This window comes from Mixophyes fleayi, chromosome 9 (assembly GCF_038048845.1).
Source record: "Mixophyes fleayi isolate aMixFle1 chromosome 9, aMixFle1.hap1, whole genome shotgun sequence".
Taxonomy (NCBI): domain Eukaryota; kingdom Metazoa; phylum Chordata; class Amphibia; order Anura; family Limnodynastidae; genus Mixophyes; species Mixophyes fleayi.
Window position 1 is genome coordinate 100,017,484 of NC_134410.1, and position 27,391 is coordinate 100,044,874.

The 27,391-nt window shown below is 38.6% G+C and overlaps 2 protein-coding genes across 3 annotated transcripts in view; both read left to right on the forward strand.

Moving 5' to 3' along the window:
* The window catches only part of PSMB7 (proteasome 20S subunit beta 7), a 979,390-nt gene that overhangs the window by 279,103 nt on the left and 672,896 nt on the right, over positions 1–27,391 (forward strand). The window lies entirely within an intron of this gene.
* The window catches only part of NR5A1 (nuclear receptor subfamily 5 group A member 1), a 170,486-nt gene that overhangs the window by 37,105 nt on the left and 105,990 nt on the right, over positions 1–27,391 (forward strand). Inside the window, exons 1-3 of one of the 2 annotated variants that reach the window (XM_075184711.1) lie at positions 3,782–4,071; positions 5,640–5,758; positions 12,127–12,268. In XM_075184711.1, the coding sequence (XP_075040812.1) occupies positions 3,837–4,071; positions 5,640–5,758; positions 12,127–12,268 (496 nt within the window). In that variant the 5' untranslated portion in view covers positions 3,782–3,836. Of the gene's footprint in view, positions 1–3,781; positions 4,072–5,639; positions 5,759–12,126; positions 12,269–27,391 lie in introns of those variants that run through there. The other variant, XM_075184712.1, reaches the window with a different exon arrangement.

A 27,391-nucleotide genomic window follows, 5' to 3' on the forward strand; every position in this document is an offset into this window, starting at 1 on the left:
AAATTAATCAATCTACATGTCAATAACATGCTTAATTTAAAATATGTTTTAATATGTATGCTTAAAGGCTAAATTGTTTCCCCACACTAATGTATTATTTTTGTGACTTGTGTCTTATGCCTACAAATGATTTGGAATGTTTAATCAACAATAACTAGTTTGCAATAAAGCACAATTTCTATACAATTTCTATAGGCATACATGTGCACACATACGCGTTTACGCCTGAGAGGTGTAAAATTCCATCCACATGATTGGATTCCTTATGTAGCTATTCTTTAATTGTATTCTTTACACCTTAAGATTGTCTCCTTTTACGTGGAAGACGTTTAACATTACTGCCTCACCGGCACAAAAGAATTCAATTTTCAATTTCATTTATGCAGTTTACATTCACATGCTGGGTTATTAAGTCCCATTATTTGACATGAACACTTATCTACAATTTTTTTGAAGAAAGTTGAATTTACAGGCTGTAGTATATAGAGTAACATTTCCAGCGTTTTCTCTAGGTCCTTGGTTTGATCAAAAAAAACTTGTATACTGTATGAAAGTGCAGGAATATCTGTGAACAGAGAATTTACGCACAGACAGTGCCCGCTGCGCCAGTTTAATAAACGGAGAAGATCTTGTCCAACTACGTCTTTCCTACGTTGTCAAATGATATAGCTGTGTATTTAAATACAATTCGTTTTAACGTCAAAATTCGAATATTTTTATACACCACTTTATTTTTGCTTTTTGATAGATCGGTTTGTGTCAGTTAAATACAGAGTATTTTTATAATTATGGGGGCAATCAATATCCTTCCAGTACGCATTTGATGAGGAATTAACGCACATAAATCCGCATAAACGTAGACGCAACGTCAAAATTCTAAATCAAATTGAGTAAATATTGCTATCAATTAAAACCTTGCGATTGATTTAATAAAGAAATCAATGTTTCCCAGTAGAATCCATACATTGCCGTGCATTGTATCCAATCATGCAATAAATAAAAACAAAATGCAAATGGTTGAAATATTTGTATATTGTTATGCTCCTATATTACACCCGCAACCATTATCCACAACAATTTTAGACCTTTTAGGGTTCGTGCTTTCAAAAACAAACACTCACCATTTCTCCACAGTGTAGATGTGCAGGAATTCACTTTTTTCTTCTTAGCGTGTTTCTTTAAATAACAACAAAATGTGAATTCTCAGGAGATGTCAAAGCTGCTTTACAGTTAGGAAAAAAATTGAAGCAGAAAACATGCAATCCAGACCGCTCCCACACACAGTATATGGGTGAGAGTTGATTCCCCCGTGCCTCGCCTGCTGCAGTCCTCCCATTGCTACATGTCAACTGTGGAAGTTACAGCTCTCCGCTCATTTTTATCCGTGCTTGTCCTCTTTTCATTTTTAATCCATTTTTGTCATTCAACAGCTTGAAACCTTAAGGGTTTTCATACACCTTTCTCAAAAGCACACCGCTTTCTGGGAACTCACGCAAGGTCTGTCTACTCTACACTATTTAGCCGTCATTTCTAAGCTTTTTTTTGTCATCTTAAGAAAAAAAAAAAACCCTTTAGTGTCCCAGGGCCTCTGTATTTTACATGCAGTTTAGTACAGATTGTGGATGAATAAAACTTTTCTGCTTACATTGTGTTTGGGGTGAAAGCGACAGACAGGGAAGAATGAATGTAACAGACGGGCCAAGATTTTTAACAGAATGCATTTTTTCTTGTATGAATCATGTTGGCTCAATTAGAATGAAATGAAGCCTATTCTTCTGGGCACATATAACGGTTAGATGCTCCTCTGGACGCTATAAATAACTTGTAATTGAAGTTACATTTAGTTATAATTGAAATCACTCGCATATGGCCATACATTATTCTTTCTGCTGTTAACACTTGCTCTATAAATTGCAGTCACCATACGCTTAACATAAGTGGCAGGTTGGGTTTAGGTGGCATTAAATTAATGTCTGCAGCCTTGCTCTTTGTGTGTGATAAATAAACCTTCAATCTTAAAAGTTCTGCTTACTAATAATAATTATTATTATTATTACCACTACTATCAGTAGTAGTATAGCATTAACAGCAGTGGTACTTTGTCAATGTTATTACAGAAACAATTTGAAATATATATATATATACATATATATATATATATATATATATATATATATATATATATATATATATATATATATAAATATACACATATATATACATATATATATATATATATATATATATATATATACACATGCATATTTATATATATATATATATATATATATATATATATATACACATTTATATTTATATATGTATATAAATATAAATATATATATATATATATATATATATATATATATATATAAATATATATACGTATATATATATATATACATGTATATATATATATATATATATATATATATATATATACACATATATATTTATATATATATAAATATATATATATATATATATATATATATATATATATATACATGTATATATATATATATATATATATATATATATATATATATATATATATATATATATATACATATGTGTGTATATATATGTGTATATATATATATATATATATATATATATATATATATATATATATGCCTCGTATATATCTATATATATATCTATATCTATATCTTTCTATCTCTCTATCTATCTATCTATCTATCTATCTATCTATACGAGGTTTAGTTTTTTGTTGATATTTATAGCGTACTAAAACTTCTGTTTGATATTTTTTTATTGTATTACTTACTATTCTTCCCAATAAAAGTACTTGTAATTCTGGTTACCAATAAACGATTTGTTTTCTAGGAAATATTTGTTAATTAAAAACTCTAAAGAAATGATAATGATTTCTGTAAATGGTGCAATAGGCAATGATAATAAAGCCGTTTAATCTTTTATTACACAAGCGATGCCTGCTCGGTGGGTTAAATGACAAATGAATAATGAAAATTCACTAGCAGAAAACTATTAACATGTTTAGGAGAATAAATGTAGTGATCATTACATAGCTATAAGTTAATTCTTACATATTGGAACGATGTAACTGGAGTTTAGTTTACGGAACAGTGCCTGTTTCGTAGCACAGTGTTTTTGATACATATGAGGACACTCAAAAAAGCAAATTAGTTTATCTATGATGGTATTGTATACTTTCTAAATCAGAATAACACACACAAACACATATTCTTATACTTAATCCGCTGTCCTCCGTATTCCTAACGAATGCATTAAAGATATTGTCATCACAGTGTGTGGTTTGTGTATACCCTAATAGATCGCAGCACCCAGCCTAAATAAATAAAACTCCCACAGTGTAGGGCTAATGACTTTAATATTTCTCCTCTCAATAAGCTTATTTCCCAAGGTTATTTTATAACTCCGAGTCCCAAGAACTTAGATTCACATCCTCTGCATGTCGCTTCAATTCACACTGATATATATATATATATATATATATATATATATATAATTTGTATATAGCTATGGTGGTATATATTTTTTTTACAGTATACAATACTAAATAGGCGGTTAGTATTCAGGATTTCGAGCTAGGACACTGATGGGTTAACAGTTACATTACAATATCATAAAAAAAAATCACTAATTCTATACAAGTGCCCTTCGTTATTGGCTGACCAATTAACCAATCAGCGAACAGCGAGGAGCCCAACCCCTATCATACCCCTTTTTCATAGGTGTCCTGCGCTTTTGGCGATTTAAATGTCTTGACGGGTGGGTGTTGCTGAAGACAGGCTGGTTGCTGCCCATAGCCATTAAAAATCACTCCTCCAATGCGGATTGAGAGGCAAGGTGTAAATAGGAAGCTGGAGCTGAGATACACATGGTGCATCCAGTGTTATTTGGCTGTGAGGAGAGCGAGCAGCTTCAGTATCTGGTGCCTCATTGCAGCTTGTCAGCCTAAAAAGCCCCCAACACTCTATAACAAGCAGAATTACTATTACATGCTCTCTAAAGTGGAACTGGACTGCAGGACTGGTCAAGAGTACAACCTGCAAGTATATAGTGGTAAGAATCTTTCTTTCCATTATACCACGCTGAATGATTCTTGTTACAGTATATATATATATATATATATATATATAGATCGCACTTTTATTAAAGCTTGTGCGATTTCAATAAATATGCTAATATTTATAATGTATATTTATGGCGAATTTATAGAATGTAGCCAAGGTTGGGAAGAATGGATATAATTAGTCTTTACACGTTTTAACTCATATAAATTTCCTTGGAAATGTACCATACTTTCAGCTAATACTGCCGGGTGTAGAAAGAAATACACTTTAACCGTTCCCCATGTATGATTTGACCAGAAATTATAATTTACATGCATTCGCTTCAAAATTTTATCCATTATTTATTGCATAAAACATATGGGAATAAATGCAAGCGTTAATGAACAATACCGTATATGGTATGTGATATCTGAATCAAAACATGTGTTCAATTAATGGAATTAGGATATGGCATTGTAATCGTGCATTAAGATCTGATAATAAGAAAATTCCTCCACAGCTGTTTGTACGTTTTTTAGTCTCAGATGTATCATATTACTAGAAGCATATTAAATAAGATATTATTCCAGATAGATATGTATTAGGTAGATAATTAGATCAATCGATAGATAGATAGATAGATAGATAGATAGAAAGAAACGGACTGACAGATAGATATAAAGGTGCAGTGTAAAATAAAAGCGTTTCAGTCACAAATTCCGTTTTTCAGCATAAATATTTCTTACCATGGCGTTGTTATATAAATATGTGTTTGTAAATATGGCATCATAATAAATATTGATAGGGCTTGATAAGACTCTCTTTAAAGTGATTGATAAGGGCACAGCAGAATGCAATATTAAATATATCAAATTATTGTGATATATATGGTTTTGCAAGCACAGTGATACATGCAGCAGATGTGTGTATGTTTGAGTATGTATATATATATATACAGAGAGAGAGAGAGAGAGAGAGAGAGACACACACATATATATACATATATATATATATATATATATATATATATATATACATATATAGATATAAATAGACATATATACATGTATATATATATATATATATATATATATATATATATATACATATTTATTCATATATATGTATATCTATATTTATATAAATATATATAGACACACACACACACATATATATATATATATATATATATATATATATATATATATATATATATACATATATATATACATATATATATTTGAAACCACAATTGTTATTGCTAAGTTTCCTTTCACAGCAGTCACATTCCACCAGTGGTTTTATGAGGCAGATCCAGGGGCTGGCTGGGCTGGGGGACAGGAGGGCCAATGCCCCCTGGCCGGTCCCATACCATAGTGGGCTACCTTGGCCTGTTTCCTTTAAATTGTTCAATATATGCCGCAGAGCCTAGTCTTGCTCCCTGGGATAAAATGTGCCATCCAGCCCCTGGGCAGATCCTTATCTGAGTCTGCAGCAGCATCCTTCCTCTTGTGACTGATGTGATTTATATCGGTTGTGAGTCGGTCACTGGTTTAATGTTCTCCCCTTCACATGTAGGGAGTAACAGCAAAGTGATGGATTACAGCTACGATGAAGATCTGGATGAGTTGTGTCCTGTTTGCGGGGACAAGGTGTCTGGTTATCACTATGGGCTCCTTACATGTGAGAGCTGTAAGGTAAGTAATTCTCTATTCTGACAAGAATGACAATAATGACTAACAGACAGCATAATTGGACACATCAGTGATTGCAATGATAACTGAAAGAAATAGGCCAGTTAGCCAATGCTTTATAGTAATATGACACTATTGCTTCATTGCTTGTGACATTATATACTATAGTAGAGACAGATATAGATAGATAGATAGATATATAGACAGATAGATAGATAGATAGATAGATAGATAGATAGACAGACAGATAGATAAAAGGTAAAGCTGCAAGGCTCCTTATTGCTTTGTCTGTACCTAATCTTGTTGCTTCACTGTGTTTGTTCACAAATAGAAATAGCTGCACAGTATGCAGGTACTTTATAAATAAATGGCAAAAACAATCTTATTTTTCTTTAAATTGTTTCATTTCAAACAGGTCACATATAGTTATTTTGAAAGAGGATGATTTTAAGATTTCAGCATTTCAAAGACCAATAAGGTTATGGTAAAAGTAAAAATATACTTGTTTTGGTTTACAGTTTCTTCTAATGTGATTGGGTGTTGAAAGTGAGCACATATCTGCTGGAGTAACACTTTCACCTTTAACAATTCATCTCCTCAGTGAGGTTTAATAAAAAGATACACATCCATCAAGTTCTACCTTTGCTAAATTCTTTGTTGATGTATAGGAAGACAAAACAAAGCAAACTGCAAACTTAATGTGACTGAATAAAAAAAAAATCATCATCCCCACCTATCTTTCTCTCTTTACTTTTTTCTTTCTTTTTCTTTATTTCTTTCTTTCTCTTTCTATCTTTCTTTCTTTATTTATTTTCTTCTTTCTCTCTCTCTCTCTCTCTCTCTCTCTCTCTCTCTCTCTCTCTCTCTCTCTTTCCTTCCTTCTTTCTTTCTGTCTTTCTCCCCCCCTCTCTCTCTCTTTCTTCCTTCCTTTCTCTCTCATCTTTCCAAAGCTACAATCTGTCAGAAGTCAGGTCATACCCCCTCTCGTGTTGTACCTCCATCCCTGCCGCTTACCTGAGCAGGCAGGAGATGTGGGCAGCATCCTCCCCTCCTGGGGCTGGGAGTGTGGTGTTTGGCTGAGACATACAAGTGCAAAGCAAAAAAAAATAATTCAAAACAGCCTTGGGATTATATATATTAAATAAATGGCCCATTATCAATGTAAAATGCACCTTATATCATATGCAAATGTATTATCTATTATTATCTATTATTAGTATAATTGTTTTAGGGAATTGGCACACACACATACACACACACAGTAAAAAACCTTAATTTTATTAAACTACTGAGATAACATAATATCCAGTAGTAAAATGTGGTAAAAATATATATATATATATATATATATATATATATATATATATATATATATATATCTCTATTAAAGTAGTCAAGCTAGGGCAGTAACACAAACTAACAGACAAATGTAAAACATGTGGTCAGATGATATGCAAAAAAATAGATAAGCAAATGGACATGGAGAGTCTAATAGGAACTCCATGTATCTTGCAGTCCAAGTATTGAGCCCCACAAAGTTAGTAGCTTGCCATATTGTAAAATAGTGCAGATGGAAATCAATTAAGCTGCTTCATTGCGCCTTTTTGGTTCCAGGGATGAACTCCGCAAGGCTAGATACCAGAGATTAGGTGTTTGATCTACTTATTTGCGTTAAACCACACAAGCAAAACCTGTCCTTAGTCTGCTGTCACTTAGTCAGCAGGCGCATTTTGTCCGAGTCAATAAGTCTATTTCATAGCCAAGTGCCTCACTTACAACATCTATTTATCTGCGAGACTAAACAGACAGCCCACAATATATATATAATAAACAATGTATTAATCTCATAACAGAGATAAATCATTTTCTAAACATTTTTTAATGTTCTCTACTATACAAAAGATTTCTGAATTGCTTTGTAGTCCAATGGTCTCCTTCAATCTTGTTATGATGCAACTTATTTGCTTTGCTCAAACATCAGGTGAACACTGCCCATTTAATTTTGTGTTCTCTTAAGTGGCTGCGCTCATGAGGTTTAATAATAGAGACTGAAAATCTTCAACGTAGCTGTAGACTACCACTGTCCTGTCTATCTGTCTACCTGTTTACTTTATAATCATATACCTATTTCTTGATGAAATAATAATTACTTATTAATACTAGTATAATACTACTTTTGCAGCTGCACATTTTTACAATGAAGATGAAAATAATTTATATCTGCATGTTTATGTATAAAGATTAGTTTGTAGTGTCATGCTTGCTGGATTTTTAATTTTACATTACTGCACATCAACAGGGATTTGCTATCTTTCAAAAAACGGGAAAGAAAATTAAAAGCACCACATACATCCTACGCACAATATTACATGCACAATGATAACTATTTTCATAGTACATTTATGTCGCTGAATCAATGCCAAGAAATGAATACAAATACATTATAAGACAAGTAGCTTACGCCTTATGTTAAGTATAAACAAAGCTGTTGTCTGAAAATAGTACTTAAATCATTTTTGTATATAATATTTTCCAGGTCTTCCCACACTGAAGTCTTGCAGAAGTATTGACGGGAATATAACCTCTGTGTCTATTATACATATGATCTGGGAGGTTATAGCGCGGTTTTATATTATTAAACCTTAAGGTGGAATAATCTTTAACAAAAGAACTGTAGTAGAAATAATTAATATTTTCATTACAATGCAGTATTATTAATCTCACATTTATTGCATGTGTGATACATGTGCAATGACAAAGGCAAGCATGCATGTGTGGCAAATATTTTTTAAAGGGTTTTTTAAAATAGAAGAAAAATATGAACTTTTCCTGTAGAATATCTTACTTCTTTATGCTGGTATATGTTGTTTAAAATATTTTCCTGGGCATAATATATTTGTGTAATATTGTATTATATATCTGTAAAAATTGTATTGAATGTATGTACATACAGGCAATGGACCTCATTTAGAGTCGGATGCAAAGTCCGTTTAAGAAGTGTAGGAGTGCGAGTGATCCACAGCTTGGTAGGGTATTACGAGTGGCAAGCAATCCCAGTTGCGTCCCACTCTTAATACCCTATCGAGCTGCGAGCAGTTCCTGCAGCTAGCTAACGCTTGCGCCACCTAATTCCTGCCGCACAGCTCTAGCCCTGTTTTGACGTGTGTTGCGTCTGCACCTCACTGCGACTAGGATGTATTTACATGGTCACGCCTTCACAATTCCGCGTTCCTCCCATTCTCTCGTAATGAGTCGCAAGCTGTCGCAAGTGTCAATTGCGTCCAAGACGCAGGTGGATTTGGTGCTTTCTGCACATGCGTGGTAGTGTTTTTTGGTTAGATGCGCCTAAAACGGACTTTGCGTCCGACTCTAAATGAGGTCCAATATGAACAAGTAATCTCAATGACGGATACATATCCATATCCATAAAATAAAATAAAATACATATCCATAAATATGCAGAATTTGCTTTTGCTATGTCTGTTTGTTTATTAACTGACTTAAGACAACCTTGAATAACATCTTAACACATATTTCATTAAGTTGCATTAAAACATATAGGGCCTGATTCATTAAGGCACACAAAATGAACGTAATGTGCGTTTGTGTTAAAACCGCTTGTAAATCTGCCATACACACGTCTGTATTCAACTGGAAACAGATATGAAGAAACGTCTCTTGTTGAATATGGGTCTAGGTACGTACTACTTATACGGCACTTGCTGTATGGAGACAGACACAATACACAGCTTGTACATACAATACATATGTGGAATATAAAGTTCCAGCAGAACACAGGAACAAAAAGTAGTCAATTATTGTCACCTTATAATAATATAGTCATTAATGAAAAAACATTTAAAAAAAAAATGCATATGAAGTGCATATACATTGGCTAGTTGTTAACTTAATTATATCACTCATAAATATTAAAAAGCATTTTATGATATTACAAAATCCTACATAATAACACCTGGGGGTATATTTACTAAAGTGTGGGTTTGAAAAAATGGAGATATTGCCTATAGCAACCGATCAGATTATAGATATCATTTTGTAGAATGCACTAAATAAATGAAAGCTAGAATCTGCTTGGTTGCTATAGGCAACATCTCCACATTTTCAAACCAGCAGTTTAGTAAATATACCCCCTGAAGTCTTTATTGTGTTCCTGTATCAATGTAATCCAAACAGGGCTCTCCTTTAATGACAGCATTTCAAACTTGTTATGTATCTTGAGGGAACTATATCACATCACAGACAATGAAATCTATTGTTTGCACAAAACATTTAGTTAGAGATTTGCAACACTGTTAGGAAGCTGCAAAGAACTTGTAACACTAGATTGATAATCATTACTTTGTTTCGATGTTTACTTCTGTAGAACCAATAGGTACACATAACTATATTTTACAGTTTACAATGGATACATAAAACAGTGGGTAGAATAATACAGAGTTGGCAAGAAAAACTAAACATTTTAATTTCAGTGGCAATGATCTTTGTACACTGAAATACATTAACTACACGATTCTACTCCTCATTGCATATTTTGGGTAACAATATTTATAACTAGATTTTGTGCATTAAGGGGTCAGGTACTGTATGTCTCACTTGTAAGCTCAAAAATCGCATTGTACAACTGCGCATGCGCAGTAGAAAACGTACTCAGAGGGAAACGTATGTCCACGTCTCTCTACACTTAGAGGGGCAAAACAGGGGAAGCAGTGGTCGGCCAGTGGGCGGGCAGGCATAGGGCATTGACATTCCTTGCGCACTATGCTGAGAGGGAAGTATAGCCACAGATTTGCCTCTAGGGGGGGTATTCAATTGTTGCTCCGGACCGCAAAAAAACGAGCGAGTTAAAACTATTACCGTTTATACGGTAAACTTGCCCGTAAAAACCGTTAATACGGTAGTTTACTCGCTGAATTTATGAAATTCAGCGAGTAATTACCGTATAAACGGTAATAGTTTTAACGTGCTTGTTCTTCCGGCGGCCGGAGCAACAATTGAATACGCCCCTAGGAGTCATATCTGTTGCAGCTGCTTCTCCCTGTTATGTGACCATGTTGATGATCATATGCATTTTGCATATTATTTAATTCATGCACAGTTACTCTGCCCCCACTACTGTGTAAGGTCTTCAGGGGGAAAAGTTACGTCTGTGGCCCCTCTCATATCTTCCATGGTTATTATACAGACTGCCATCATCAGTGAGTGACATACTGCACTGCTGTACCTTTATTTTAACCCCGGGATCAGTTGCGGAATTACCATTGTTTGCAGCAGCGAGCTGTGGGCCCTGGTTCCCTTCTCCCCGCTTCAATGTAAAGGGGCCCACAGCTTGCTAGCTTCGCCTCTGCCCAGGCAGTATAGCATAATGGCCTCTTAGAGGTGTCAGGTGATTTGGTACACATCACAACATTTCAAAAAGTATAATAAGGACAAAACTAAGACCCCCCTTATGATCTGAACAAACCATGCCTAGATCCTACCCAGGGGCGGGCTGGGCCGGGTGGCAGGGGGGCATCGGTCCCCCGGGCCGCTCAGTTTATCCACTCTTAGGAATAGCCGCCCAGCCCTCCTCCCTCCCCCCCCCCCGGATGCGCTATTACCTAATTATTACCGGCTGCCGCATCACATGACACGCCATGCGGCCGCCTCAGCGCACAGGCGGGCGCATCACAAGACACGCGTCATGACGCAGCCCCATCGCGTGTCATGTGATGCGGCTGCCTGTGCGCCCCCCGGGCTGAATCTTGCCAGCCCGCGCCTAATCCTACCAATTCACACCTATATCCATCCAAATCATGCCCAGATTACAAGAAAACAACGCTTTAGTCCTGCCAAAATAGGCAATGTTGGTAAGTATGCTTTGGACTAATGATACAAATAGGTTGATTTACTTATGTGCATAAACTTCATGTAGCTTCAGAAATATATGCATCTGTACACTACTGTTATCAGATAATTATAGCAGACATTCATCTCTGGTTTCATTGAAGTCCCTGTCATGACTTACAAATTACCCAAGCTACAGCCTACAGTATAAAAAGTCTAAGGGGAATATTTACTAAACTGTGGGATTCAAAAAAGGATTCTAGTGATCATTTCTTTAGTACATTCTACAAAGTGACAGCTAGATTCTGATTGGTTGCTATAAGCCATATCTCCAATTTTCAAACCTGCAGTTTAGTAAATATACCCCTAAGGGACGCTTAACATTGTATTAACATTGTATTATGTTTGTTGGTTTTACTCTAAGACTATCTCCAGTGTCTTCATATTGTATTTTATATAGTGTAACATTATTATTCTAGTTTGCCACACTCTTTATATCTTGCTGGTTTGTTTTCAATATAATGCAGGGGTTCTTCAAGAGGACAGTCCAGAATAACAAACGTTACACCTGCACAGAGAACCAGAGCTGTAAAATAGACAAAACCCAGAGGAAAAGGTGTCCGTACTGTCGTTTCCAAAAGTGTCTGAACGTAGGAATGAGGCTGGAAGGTAAACAAATTTATTTGCTTGCATTTTTAATTGAGCTTTTATAATATAGCTATCGTGTCACACAGATAATTTGGGACTAATAATAAAGGAATATGACACATAAGGATCTCTGGTGGCCAATATTGTAGTAAGAATAAATTCATACAGATCTGCAATAATGATTATTGTGTGAATGAGTAATATACAAAACAAGCACTAATTTATTGAAGTAACAACATAAGTTATGATATAATAAGACTGGCAGCAGTAAGTTTTTTATTAGACCATATTGAGAATGGGAGCTATAATATAGAAATTGTAGCCGTGCCTGAGATGACTCTTATGTATATATCTACGATCCACACTGAATAAACAATGCAAGTAGCACAAAATATGTCATCTAATAAGGCTTAGAACAATATATATTGGCATATTTGCCATTTTCCAACTGACAATTATCAAAGATTGAGAACAACTATTTGTCATATAAAGGAGATCACAATAGAGAACCATCACTCTCTTAGTCCCTATGAGAAGTAACATAGGGATTGGTAATGACTAATAATACCAACTATACCAGACAATGATTTTGATTTTGATTTAGGAGCAAAGCAAAGAAAAGAAAAGGACACCTGGACAAACCCTATTACAATGCTAGTGGTACAGATTGACCTATTTTTTTGAACGCAAGGAAAATACTGGCTGTTTTTTCACGTAGCACACAAATAGTGGACAGCTTTATTTTTACACTGAAATTAAAGCTGACCTATGACATGCCGAATCCTAAATATAAATCTGTCCCTACGTTTTAAATTTACCTCCCCTCTAATGCAACATAGTTTAGCCAAGGTGCAAATTTGCTCCTTTTCTTTGCTTTGCTCCTAACTCAAAATCTGGGCCGATGTGCATAATATGATTAACTACTAATTACAATTCCCATAAAATCAATCTGGTAGTAGATACATCGATATAGCGGAAATCTCCCTTTTCCAGATTTTTTCCAGCTATCACAATGATTTCTCCCTTTATTCACGGATTGTAATTACTATAGCACAATAATCAATTTCTACCATACAAACAGGAATAATTTTAATTATTATAACAATAAAAGTAATTTCTAATACATAGATTTCAGATTATATGAGAGTTTTTATACTGGAATAAACAGAATGAGTGTCTCTATATCAGAACTTCTTTTACTTTTATTTCTGCTTATTATGTAATCTATTGTTCTGTGCGTGCACCCCTACAATATTTAAGGAGGGATAAATACCAGTAGAGGATACGTAATAAAATCGGACTCATCTAGTGCGGACATCTTCCCTACTAAAACATAAATTGCCAAAAACAAGTCACAAAACTGTAAATAATATGGGGTTTCTTTTTTCAGTGCTGTAGTTCACACGTTTAGTATAAAACAGCTGTAGAGGGGAGTGAAAGAGAAATAATGCAACAATGTGTGGTGTAAAAACTATGAAAGCTAAAGTGCCAAGGAGCAAAAGAGAAAAAAAAAAAGGATCTACTTTTGGCGATGCCAGATATTTACCCTGAAATGTAATTGTTTTGTTCTATGAAGTGTAGGGATACCAAATATGTGCCAAGGTCTTAGGAGCAGAGACATGGTTATTTTTCATGCTATTTCACCCCCCAAGTTTTATTTTTTAACAGCTTTTTTTACAACCAGGAAGGTGTCAAATAGGTCTTATTTGAATTGCAGTTGTTACTATATCTATATCAGAATGGATCTAATAGTAATGCCACGCATAAATTAGCTCATACTTGCCAACTTTTTCAAGAGCCTGTCCGAGAGTTCCCAGAGGGGGTATAGTCAGAGGGAGTGGGGCTTAGTGAATTTTGTAATGACGCATGCGCATCATTTTACAGCAGGGGTGGGGCCAAAATGACCCAATTCTCTAAGAATTGCGTCATTGTGGCTCTAATTCTGCCCGTTTCACTAGGATGTAGGCAAATGCGGGACATTGCCCTACTCTTCCGAGAGTCTGGGAGACCTACCCAGATTTTGGGAGTCTTCTGGACATTTTGGGAGAGTTGGCAAGTATGAGGTAGCTTATTCAGGTATCTCATACAAGCTATCATGCACGATTACTAGGAGGAAATGGTGGCGTCACATGGTGACGTTACTGGGATGTTCACAGCTGCTTTCTTATTGTACAAACAGTGCACACATTACAGAGCCAGTAACTAAGCAGAATGGTTGCTGGTCTCTATGCTACACTCAATGGTTATTAACAATGGCCACGATCAGAAGATGGGGACCATCCTGTCTTCATTACAATAACATCTGTTTGCAGTATGATTATATGTGACATTTGTAAACATTAATGTGTGTGATGGGGCTAAGCATTTATCTTTTGTTAAATGGCTGAAATCAATACTTTCACTAATGTGACGAAGTGAAAAAAAGTGAAATTAAAATTGAATGAAGTATGGCACAATCAACTGTTTAATAGAGAAGAGAAGTGAAGTGAGAACAAAAAGTTGGAAGATGTTTGCATGACATACCAACTTCTATTTGATAAATAGCTCACTTTGGGATTATTTAAAGCTGCAGCGTAGCGCAGCGTTAAACCTATTACCGTTATTACGGTAAATTTAACTCAGCTTTCTGCTCGCATTTCAGGGAGCTGCGAGCAAAAAGCCGGCGTTGAATCTACCATAATAACGGTATTTAACAGCACTATTATCGTAATAATGCGCAGGCTGTATTACTTTTTACAGTAGCAGTAGTAACAGTAGTTTCTTCATCTTCTTACTCTTCCAGTTGTCTTTCTGAGTAATAAAGTATGATTATTATTATTATTATTATCATTAATTTTTATTTATAGGGCGCCACTAGGTGTCCGTGGCGCCGTACAGGGACAAACAGAATTACAATACAAGGTGAGACAGCACAGTACAGTAAACAATCACAGTAACTCAATGAGCTCAATGCTAGGGTAGGGGGAGGGGAGAGTGCGCATACGACGGAGCCCAGGAGGGAGGGCACGGGTGACAGGGAAACTCCCAGAGGGAGAGGAGGGAGCGCGAGGGGACGGGGGGGGGGGGGAAGAGGGTCCTCGAGGAGGAGGGCTGATAGCTGGAGAGCAGAGTTGAAAGTGGTGGAGACAGGAGGAGAGATGACCCTGCTCAAAGGAGCGTACAATCTAAGGATTGGGTTCTTCCATGTCCAGGAGATTGCCTGTAGAGGTCTATCCTTCCTGTTCAGGGAGGTTAGACAGGACTGACTAACCCTTGTAACATCGATGGACAAGACAAAGGAGGTCTTCATCTATTCCATTAAAGATAATAAATAGTTCAACAGAAGATGTTTTGATACATAATTAACACAATTAAGCCTTCTGGTCTATTAAAGCATAGTTTTCATAGAGTAGACTTTCCCTTTTAAAACTCCTGCTGTGTTTTTGTATTTTTATTTGACCTTTCCTCTTTCAATTGAGGGCATTCCCATCTTTCTAAGTACCAGGCATAGGAAGATACAGGTTCTAAAATAGCCTACCCCTATCCCTGGCATTTCCCATTGACTTTGAGTATAAAGGCGTACATATGCACGCACATTTCTTATTTAGGAAAGGTTCCTTTCTTCTGGCAGTATCAGAAAATCCACAGATCTTGGTGGGAAGTGATTGATGTATTTTTTAACCCCATAATGTAGAGGACAAGTCCCACTTATTCTCTACGTTTTCCTAATGACTTACAAATCTCCGATTGTAACTGAATAACACTAAGAAGGTTCACAGTTGTGTTTTCATATGTGGCTTCAGCCAGCTCTTTACAGCTTTCACCTTGTTCAATTGAGGTTTCACCTGTCTCTGCCCCACTCTGTAGTCCAAATACTTAGCCTCTCTCACAGCCACTGCTCATTTTTCCGGATTAGTCCTTGAAAAAGCATAGGGAAACGTGCGTCGGTAATTCACTGGCAGCACACTATACTCAGTCTAATAGAATAGCGGGATTTGGACATGACTTTTTAAACTACAAATAATATGAAATGCCATATTCAGATAGCGGTTTATCTCCTCTCTATGCATGACAAGATCAGCTAAAATAGGAGAATTACCGATACCCTGTAATATTGGGAAGTTAGACAGTGGACTTAACAAAATAATAACTTGCTCCACTATCAAATACCCTATGGCTCTTAGCTCCATCTGGATCCAAATACAGTCTTCCGATTGCAGCTAGTGAATAATTATAATACTATTACAACTGATAGTAAAATTTCTCCCATTTATGCATGACTAGTTCAGCCAGAATAGGAGAATTATCAGTATCAATAATTTTGTGGAGCTAGATAGTAGAGGAATAGTTCTATTAGTAGTGACCAATCAGCTCTCTGAATGGTAGGGGCAGACTGAATATTCACTGTTATATTGTCCCTGAATATATTAGAGAACCAACCCATGAGTTATCGCTCTAATTTTGAATGAATATATCTATATACAACATAAGGGAGAACAATATTAATAGAACTAATGTCCGAAGTAACGATCTCTAGCTCCATTCAATTCATGTCCACTAGGGCTATTTAGAAGTTTATTAGCAGTGCTTCCAGTAATTTTAACACACAATGTTCACACTAATTAATCACAAGCACTTTCATATTTTGCTATTTTTAATAATATTTTAATAAGACTCAATAAAAGTTATATTTAATTTTATTCATATTGATGTTCATCAAGCTATTGGGATATTAACTTATTTAGAGAATTTAGTGCACCTATCTGATATATAAGACTTCTATTTCTCCTTTTTGACTGTATGTATATACAAGTTTTTTGGTAGGACCCCTCAGATAATTCTTTAGAGGAATCTACAGATTTATATGAATGAGGGCATTCCCCATAATCAGTGTGATAGAACTTCCTTTCTTTCTTCAGTATCAGAAAATCCACAGATCTTGGTGGGAAGTGAATGATGTATTTTTTGACCCCATAATGTAGAGGATAAGTCCCACTCATACTCTACGTTTTCCTAATGACTTACAAATCTCTGATTGTCAATGAATAAAAGGAAGGTTCTCAGTTGTATTCATAAGTGGCTTCAGCCAGCTCTTTACAGCTTTCACTTTGACCAATTGAGGTTTCGCCTGTCTCTGCCCCACTATGTAGTCCAAGTACTTAGCCTTTCTCAAAAAACTGCTAATTTTTCAGGATTAGTGATTAACCTGGAAGACCTGAATAATGCCAATACATCCTCTATCTTAAGTAGATGGAACTCCCAATACTGGGAATGAATGACAAAATCATCCAGAATGCTGAAGCATAAGTGGCACCAATATGTCCTAGTAATTCTCGACTATGCCACCAAGGGGCGAATAGGAAACAGACACTACTGGGATTTTCCCTGTAGACTGGTGGCCTCTGGAGGTCGCAAGAGCTTATCCGTGAGCCACTGAAAGGTGGCAGGAGCAACATGTAGGAAAATGCAGTCTTATGCTTGACTGAAAATGTAAGAGGGATCTGCCAATATCCCTTGGAGAAATCAATAGATCCACGGGCACATTAAGGAAGGTGGCTGGTCCCGGTGGAGGGGCCAGCCACCTAGTACCACACTTCACCCAAAAGCCCCCGCTGGCACCTGGTCCATAAATAATTAATTCAATTTTTTTTAAATCCTCAAAAATGGACATTCAGCGGCCTCTTGAGGCCACCAGCCAACAGGGAAAAGTCCCGGTAGGTTCTATGGCCAATCCGCCCCTGCGTGGCATAGTCAAGAATTACTAGGACATATCGGTGTCCATAAGCAGACAGTGTTCAAAAGGAACTTGAATTACTGGTATAGGAACAAGGGGTGTTCTTTAATCTGGTTTAGGATAAGTCCTTTGACATACAGGACTAGAACGGCAATACTTCTTTACTGCTATATACACGCCTGGCAAACCTCAATGAGATTCTTTCTTGGGTCTTAGCCTATCCCAAATGTTCGGAACAAACATGTATGTGCTGCCTTTAAGACTAATGAAAGATGTATTTGCAACAATTGTTCAACCATTTTCTCTGCACGTTACCAACTGTATACAGCAATTTTTGTAAAGATATCGTAAGGTACACTTTCGGGACACTCACAGCATAAGGGAGCAGAAGCGGCCTTTTCCGGCTTCTTGTCTGCAGTAGCTTCCCCATTGACTACCATCTAAAGGACACGTAAACCCACCTTCTGTCGGTTCATTGACTTTGGAAACCATGTCAGCATTTTGGACATTTGTTGCAGCTCTCTGAACGTCTCTACCACAGTACCAAGTTCTTGAAACAACTGTGAATCAGACTGCAGAACCAACCTTTGCAATCTTGAAGAGATTGGATAGTTGTGACTGAACTGGTTTTTCTCCAATAAAGCAAGGTTCATGGAAGCGTTGGGCTCAGACGGACCCTGTAACACCAATTTGTCCTAATAATTAAGCTTGTGCCTCTTCAAAGTCCATGTAAGTTTGATACGTTTCTCTGGACAGATAAGGTGCTAGCTTCTCAGCCCCAATTTCAGGTGGCCATTTGGCCCTTTTGCAGGCTCTCAAAGGATACCAGATATGCTTCCATATCATCAAAAGCAGACATTTTCTGTAGACCCACATCGCACTGAGCAAACATGTCATGGCTCAGCTGGTCCTCTTGTTCCCACAAAATCCTGGCATTTTCTTACTACCTTTCTGCTACCAGTAGCACCTGTTACTGCTGTTTTATGGTGCGAGCTTACCAGGTTCCCAAGAGCCTTGAAAACTCCATTTTAAGTGGTTGCTGGGTTGGGAAGTAATTTAAGAATAATACATGTATTTTTCTAGTAACTCAAATAAGATTTTATAGAGTGGTCTTCACTACTGTAAAGTGTTTAATTATTGTGAGATCCTACCCTCAAATCCTTCCCTAATAAAAGTCTATCCTGACATGGCTGCAGTCTGTCTTGTCTCCTCTCGGTCTCTTCCAGACTGCGGCATTGCCTCTCTCTGACTCAGGGTTGGATGTGCACTCTCCAGAAATGCCACTGGTGCCCCTTGGGCCAGCGCACTTCATCATGAAAAGGATAAAGTAAATAGAGACCAAAGTGAGGTCTCCAGCTAACTGACGAAGACCACCAAGAGAGTTTGAAACTAGATGCACCATTGCAGGGGAGAGAAACCAGCACCACATCAATAACTATGCTTTTTAAGTTGGAGCCCCATTGTTGACCAGACTTAAAGGAAATGCTGAAGGAGATTGTACATATGACATGAGTGAGTTTATGTCCAAGATGAAAGCAGTTTTTCATATGTACAATCATTCAAGCATCAGTGACTCAATTAGGAGGCATTGCTTTTATTGAAGTGACTCAATGCAGTGTAGAACACAAAGACACCCCAAACACCTATATGAGCCATTTTCGAGAAACAGGCTACTTCCGAGGCCAAGATGTGTCTATTCTTACAGGCACAGACTGATGAAATCTCTCAGAGACTTTTCATTAGTATTTCATGAGACAATAGTAGCAGTTAAGTAGAACCTATGCAAGACAAAGAAGCTAATGAGCTTTTGGCAGATCATTTTATACCTGGTATAGCAGATGAGAATATTAAGATACAGTTAAAGTTTCTGAAGATGTAAAATACAGAATAAACATTTAATGGGTTTAAGCAAAATGCTATTGAATTGGTGGTCAATCAGGAAAAAGACTCCAATGCTGCAGTTTATGATCAAACACTAAATCAAATTCACCAGTGCTCCCAAAGCTTCAGTCAAACCCTCATGCAGGAGTTGGAGAAAAAATTGTGCTTTAGTGTACCACAGGTTAGTCGGAAACAGCCCTACTGTGACTGTTGCTATTGGAAGGATTACCTTACCAGCATTAGTAGTTGTGGGATCGCAAGTCACCACCTTGCAAGAAGCCCACTTATTGAAATATAGTACCGCTGATATTTGGAGCCTGTTCCATAGAATGGTTTCTGACTGATAGCCAGTAACGGTTTAGAGAATAACTATTATTAGCCAAGGAGTAATTGTGAGAATACCACTTCAAAGCTGACTTTCCCTATAATTTTTGAAATCAGCCAATTTTCTGCAAAATTGAATAAAAAGTATGGTTTAATGGGCTCAATGAATATGGATTTATAAACAGAAATAACACCAAGGAAGAGGTTAGTATACCACACTGTCATTAAAAGGAACAACCCAAAGAAGAATCTTTTCTAGCATTGGAGACGGAAAGACTGTAGAACTTGATGTAGTGGAAGAAGAGAAGGGTACAGAGGTAGCTAATGTAACTAGCTTTGGAGGTCAATATACAGCAAAATCACAATCATATTGGCGCTATCCAAGATGCAGAGGTTCTACATGCAAGTGTCATCATAACTACCAAAGCAGCCAATTTGCAGGAGAACAAGGCAGACCAATGCGACAGAATATGTATAGATGATTTAGACAAGGATTCCACAGAGAACCACCCATCAGAGGAAACCCAGGGAAGACCAAAAAGAAGGTGAGGACGTTGAGATGCCTCCTTTCTTGCTAGGAACTATACAAGTTGAATAACAAAGGAATAGTTCAGGTCGGAAATGTTGATCCTTCCAATTGATCATAGAACACCCAAAAAATGAGCAAAATAGGCAAGATCATTGAAGAAAATGTCTAAGGGCTAGATTTACTAAGCTGCGGGTTTGAAAAAGTGGGGATGTTGCCTATAGCAAACAATCAGATTCTAGCTGTCATTTTGTAGAAGGTACTAAATAAATGAAAGCTAGAATCTGATTGGTTGCTATAGGCAACATCCCCACTTTTTCAAACCCGCAGCTTAGTAAATCTAGCCCTAAGAGTCATAATTAAGGCAGATAAGGAACTATGACAAGAGTGCAAAAGTTAGAAGTAAGAGAAAAGGTCCTCTTGAAAAATTTGACCTAAACAAGCTGTCAGGCGCCGCCCCGCACTCTCACCTGGTCACTTACGCTTTCCAGAGCGGATGTTCAGGCGCATGCGCCCGGACATCGCGTCTCTGTTGCCCAGCAACCTTTCGACCTCCACTCCCACCAATGAGAGGCTATGAGCCTCTATTTAAGCTGGACTCTGGCACCACTAGGGTGCCAGGGTATCTTGTCTCCCAGCCTTGTCTCTTGGCTCCTAATAGACATATATATATATATATATATATATATATATATATATATATATATATTGATTGCTCCTTCTGGACTTCTGACCTCTGCCTGCCTGACCACTCTATTTCGGATTCTCCCTGGTTCCTGTTTTGATATCCTGGCTTCAACCCCTGGCTTCATGACTACCCTTCTGTCTGATGCCTTATTGCCTGCTCGTTTTTGACCCAGGATTGTTGACTTCGTTTGTTCACCAGACCTCGCTGGTAGCTGGAAGGGCCGCGACCGACACATCTCAGCAACTAAGCCCAAAACTCCTTGCGGTGTTCCCTGGTGAAGACCTGGGGCGTGGTTAGACTCCGCGCCTCCTTACGTAGCAGCACTGATACCAGCAGGTGAGGCTTTTTGATTATCTTGTTCGTGACAGCATACTCTGGCTATGACCTCGGATTACCAAGGTGAACCCTCAGCTCGGGAGCTGTTGCTCCATTTGTCTCAAAAGGTCGAACAACATGACGCCGAGCAAGCCAGACTACTTCAGTGTATTCAGGGTATAGCCATCCGTCTGGATTCCCTTCAGGTTTTGCTATCTGTTCCTCAATCCGCTGTCGTCACTTCATCGGGGGCCATTCCCCCTGTTTCCGCTGAGAAGTTTGATGGGGATCCTAAGAAATGTTGGGGATTTCTTAATCAGTGTACAATCCATTTTGAATGCAATTCGGGGGGCTTTCTCTACTGAGCGTTCCAAGGTGGCTTTCATCATGTCGCTGCTTTCTGGACAAGCCCTGGCATGGGCATCACCACTCTGGGAACGAGATGACCCCCTTCTTCAGAATGTTTCCTCCTTCGTTGAGCATTCCGGAGAATATTTGATTCAGGTCGGGTTTCATCTGCAGCCTACAGTCTCCTCTCCCTACGCCAAGGCTCTATTACTGTTGGCCAATATGCGGTACAGTTCCGCATCCTGGCTTCTGAGCTCAAATGAAATGATGAGGCATTTGTGGCGACCTTCTGGCAGGGACTTTTGGATTGCATCAAGGATGAGTTGGTGTCCCGCGAGCTCCCAGCGGATCTCGATTCTCTTATTTCCCTATGTAATAGGGTAGACCTCCGCTTCTGGGAACGTACCCTAGAAAGATCTTCCACAAGTCGCTTTTCTCCTCACCTAGCCCCCGGTTCCAGAACCCAACCCCAGCTATTCCGGACGAGCCCATGTAAATAGGTCGCTCCCGGTTATCTCCTGAAGAAAGGGAGAGAAGACTTTGGCAAAATCTCTGTCTCTACTGTGGAGGGGCTGGTCATCGGCTACTTTCCTGTCCTAAACGGTCGGGAAACTCTCCATCCTAGTCGGTGACAGGGAGGCCGTTCTTCCTAACCGCCGTGGATGGAAACCTTGTCACTAACGGCAAGGTTACCTCCCCGGTCCGGCTGATGGTAGGGGTCCTTCATTCCGAGTTAATCAAATTTTTGGTTCTACTCCAATCCGTAAATTCAGTCATCCTAGGTCTCCGATGGCTTAGACTACATGCGCCCCACTTCAATTGGAGTTCAGCACAGGTCACCTCCTGGGGTTCCCAATGCCACAAGAGATGTTAATGTTTGGTCAAACCCAAGAAGTTATGCCTCTCCTCTACGTCGTGCCAGGCGCACTCCTCTCATCTTGAGGTTCCGGCTCCTTACATTTCGTTTTTGGATGTGTTCTCCAAGACTGACTCCTCCCTCCTCCCTCCTCCCTCCTCCCTCCTCATCGTCCATGGGACTGCCCTATCGAATTACAACCTGGGGAGCCCATTCCTAAGGGCAGAATTTATCCTCTTTCCCTTCCCGAGGATCATTCCATGTCCCAGAATATCACAGACAATTTGCAACGCAGATTCATCAGGAGATCTTCCTCCCCTGCTGGAGTGGGCTTTTTCTTTGTGAAGAAGAAAATTGGTACCTTACGTCCCTGTATCGATTATCGACAGATTAATGCCATCACTGATCCACTACATCACAGATATCCACTTCCCCTCATTTCCTAACTCTTTGACTGTATCAGTGGTTCTAAGATCCTTTCCAAACTTGACTTGCGGGGTGCTTTCAATTTGATCCGTATTCGTGAAGGAGATGAGTGGAAGACTGCTTTTTTTACTCGAGACTGACACTATGAGTACCTCGTCATGCCCTTCGGACTATGCAATGCTCCCGCTGTATTTAAATCGTTTGTCAATGAGATTTTCGGGGACCTCCTCTATAACTCGGTGGTAGTCTACCTGGATCACATACTGATCTTTTCTTCCGATATCGCTGCCCACCGTTCTCATGTCAGAGAGGTTTTATTCCGACTACGACAAAACAAAACTCTTCTGTAAGCTTGAAAAATGCATCTTTGAAGATCCTCAAATACCGTTCCTGGAGTATATTGTCTCTGGTTCTGGATTAAGGATGGATCCACATTTCCGCTATTACCAATTGGCCTCGACCTCTGAGCCTGAAAGCTGTTCAACGTTTTGTTGATTTTTCTAACTATTATAGACAGTTCATTAACCAATTCTCCACATTGATTGCTCACATCACAACTCTCACCCAAAGATCAGCGGATCCGAAGGCTTGGCCCCCGGAGGCCATTACTGCATTTGCCTCCCTGAAAAAAGCCTTTTTGTCTGCTCCTGTCTTAACTCAACCAGATCAAAAGGAACCTTTCTTTCTAGAGGTGAACGCATCATCTGTCGGGGTAGGAGCTGTTTTCTCCCAGAGATCACCCTCTGGGGTTTTTCGGCCTTGTGGGTTCTTCTCCAAGAAATTTTCCTACGCTGAGCTCAATTACAGAGTCGGCGATAAAGAACTACTTGCCATCAAGCTAGCACTTGAGGAATGGCGTCACCTTCTCGAAGGAGCAAGGCACCCGGTGACTGTCTTTACGGACCATAAAAATGTAACCTACCTCCGAGAGGCACAATGCCTAAACCCTCGTCAGGCAAGATGGTCCTCTTTCTTCGCTCTATTTGATTTAAGACTCACATTTCTCTCCGGTGCTCAGAATTCTTGGGCGGATGCTCTTTCCCGGTCCTTCAATGAATCTGATAAGGCGCCTGCAGCCAAACCTCCTCACATTCTCGAACCTTCTAATATAATTACTCTAACTAGAGCCAAGACTCCCCCCCAGTTGGCTGCTCCTACTTGGAACCCCACCGTCGCCTTAAAGCCCTCCACTGGGCCCATGCTACAAAGTTTGCTGGCCACGCTGGATTCAAAAAGTCTTGTTCTCTCCTTACCCAGAGCTACTGGTGGCCTACACTCCGATTGAATCTCAAGGAATTCATTGAGTCTTGTGAGATATGTGCCCAAAACAAGATTCCTAGATTCCCTCCCTCTGGGTTACTCCTGCCTCTACCCGCGCCTGAACGCCCCTGGACTAGTATTTCCATGGACTTTATTCTCCCACCCAGTGAAGGTTTCAATACTGTTTGGGTGATCATCGATAGGTTTTCAAAGATGGCCCAATTTGTTCCCCTTAAGGGTCTGCCCTTTGCGCCTAAACTGGCCCAAGCCTTCATAAAAGAGGTGTTCCGGGTCCATGGTTGTCCCCAAGAGATTATATCGGATTGTGGAGTACAGTTCATATCTCGTTTCTGGAGGGCGTTCTGTAAGGACCTTGGAATCAACTTAAAATTTTCCTCGGGGTACCACCCCCAAACCAACGGCCAGACGGAGAGTGTAAATCAGGATCTTGAGATGTTTCTCCACTGTTTCTCCTTCGGTAATCAAGATGACTGGTACAATTTGCTCCCCTGGGCAGAATTTACCCATAACAATCATATACACGTTTCCACCGGTTCCTCTCCCTTCTTTACAGTATCTGGTGCCCACCCCATCCTTCCTGATTTTTCTCGTCCTTCTGCACCTTCTGTTCCTGCTGTCCACTCTCTTGCTCAAGATATGCCTCTCATCGGGGCATCAAGGAGGTAAAACCTGTTAAAAGCATTGCAACAATATAAACAAACCACTGATCACAATCGTAGAGTCGTTCCCATCCTCCATATTGGCGACAAAGTGTTGCTCTCCACACGGAACCTTAGACGCCGGGTACCCTCGATGAAATTTGCTCCACGATTCATTGGGCCATTTCCGGTGACACAGGTCATTAACCCAGCAACCTACAAATTGCATCTTCCCCCCTCTCTGAAAATCCACAATTCCTTCCATGTTTCCCTACTAAAACCATTGGTTCTCAACAGATTATCCCGCAAGACCTCTTCACCTCAGCCTCTATTAACTGCCACTGTGACGAATACGGATGTTCGGGCGCATGTGCCCGAACATCGCACTCAGGGGCGCTTCCTGTCGGCGGTCAGACAAGCTCACCGCCGATCTACCCTCCCACCAATGAGAGGCTATGAGCCTCTATTTAAGCTGGACTCTGGTACCACTAGAGTATCAGAGTATCTTGTCTCCCAGCCTTGTCTCTTGGCTCCTGTTAGACATATATATATATATATATATATATATATATATATATATATATATATATATATATATAGATTGCTCCTTCTGGACTTCTGACTTTTGCCTGCCTGACCACTCTATTTCGGATTCTCCCTGGTTCCTGTTTTGATATCCTGGCTTCGACCCCTGGCTTCCTGACTACCCTTCTGCCTGACGCCTCTGTATCTTTTTGCCCGCTCGGTTTTGACCCCGGATTGTCGACTTGTTTGTTCACCAGACCTCGTTGGTAGCTACCTGGGAGGGCCGCGACCGACACGTCTCAGCAGCTAAGCCCAAAACTCCTTGCGCGGTTCCCTGGTGAAGACCTGGGGCGTGATTAGACTCCGCGCCTCCATATGTAGCAGCGCTGATACCAGCAGGTGAGGCTTTCCGATTATCTTGTTCGTGACACAAGCAAATTAGACAATAATGAAACAGCCAGGCTTACAGAAAAAAAACACCCTTGAATGCAAGAAACTAATATATTGAGTGATGTAGGAAAGTAGTACTTCGAAAACTTCTGAAATATTGTCATTGCCGGGATGAACCAGAACTGGGGATTGTTTACTCCGTGTTAAGATCGGAAGGTCCTCAGTTTGGGATGGATACTCATGACAGGTTTTCGTTTGCCAGGGTATCCTTTTCCATGGGCATTGAGTGGAGCAATATGAAATTCTAATTATCAGACCCAAGTTTTAGGAACAGAAGGAGAAATAGATTCTCAAACATCCATTAAAAAATCCATGACAAACACTAAAGGAAAAATCCCAGCTGGATATTTATAAAGAGTTATAGAAATTTGTGTACATTTTCTTTAATATAAAATAACCATAGGGTCTAAAATTGCTTTACTTATTTTTTACAATGGTGGACTAAGCCTTTAATATTTAATGTAAAAATGTAATTAACACATCTTTCATAGTACTTTGTAAGGTTGTGCTATGACAAAGATATACTTAGTTTTCCAAGCACAGGTCACTATAACATAGAGTAAAAAAGTTAAAGAATGCACACTGTTATATAAAAGTAAACTCTCCTCCTGTCCGGCCATTGATGGTTTGGGTAATGAATGACTGAGACAGGGCTATAGGGCTGGTGTAATTGTCGATTGATAGTGTTAACGGACCCGAGTGCATGCCAGAACATGTTTGCAATTAAGAGCAACTGTAAAAATGCATTTTATGTACAGTACGCATAAATAAAATACTGATATACTGTATGTACTTCATGTAAAAAAAAATAATTACGGAAAATTTAAATATATTTTTTATTAATGATTATAATATTGACATTTGCTAATGTATTTCATATTTATTTTCCCCATGCGTTCTGATGGGGTATATTGATATGGCACATATGCTTTGTGCCTATCCTGCACTGTATTCTGTCTATCTGCCTACGGCGAGTAACGTATAGCTACCTTGTACTTATACCCGTATTCAAATAAAAATGTTTCTTGAGATCCGCTTGTAGTTAAACACGGGCACATGCGCAAGCAGTTTCAATCAGATTTTAACATTTAAATCTCTACATTGTTTACTTTAAACACCAGCAATTTATACAAGTTGTTTATGCACCACATTTAAATATCATGGGTTGGTACC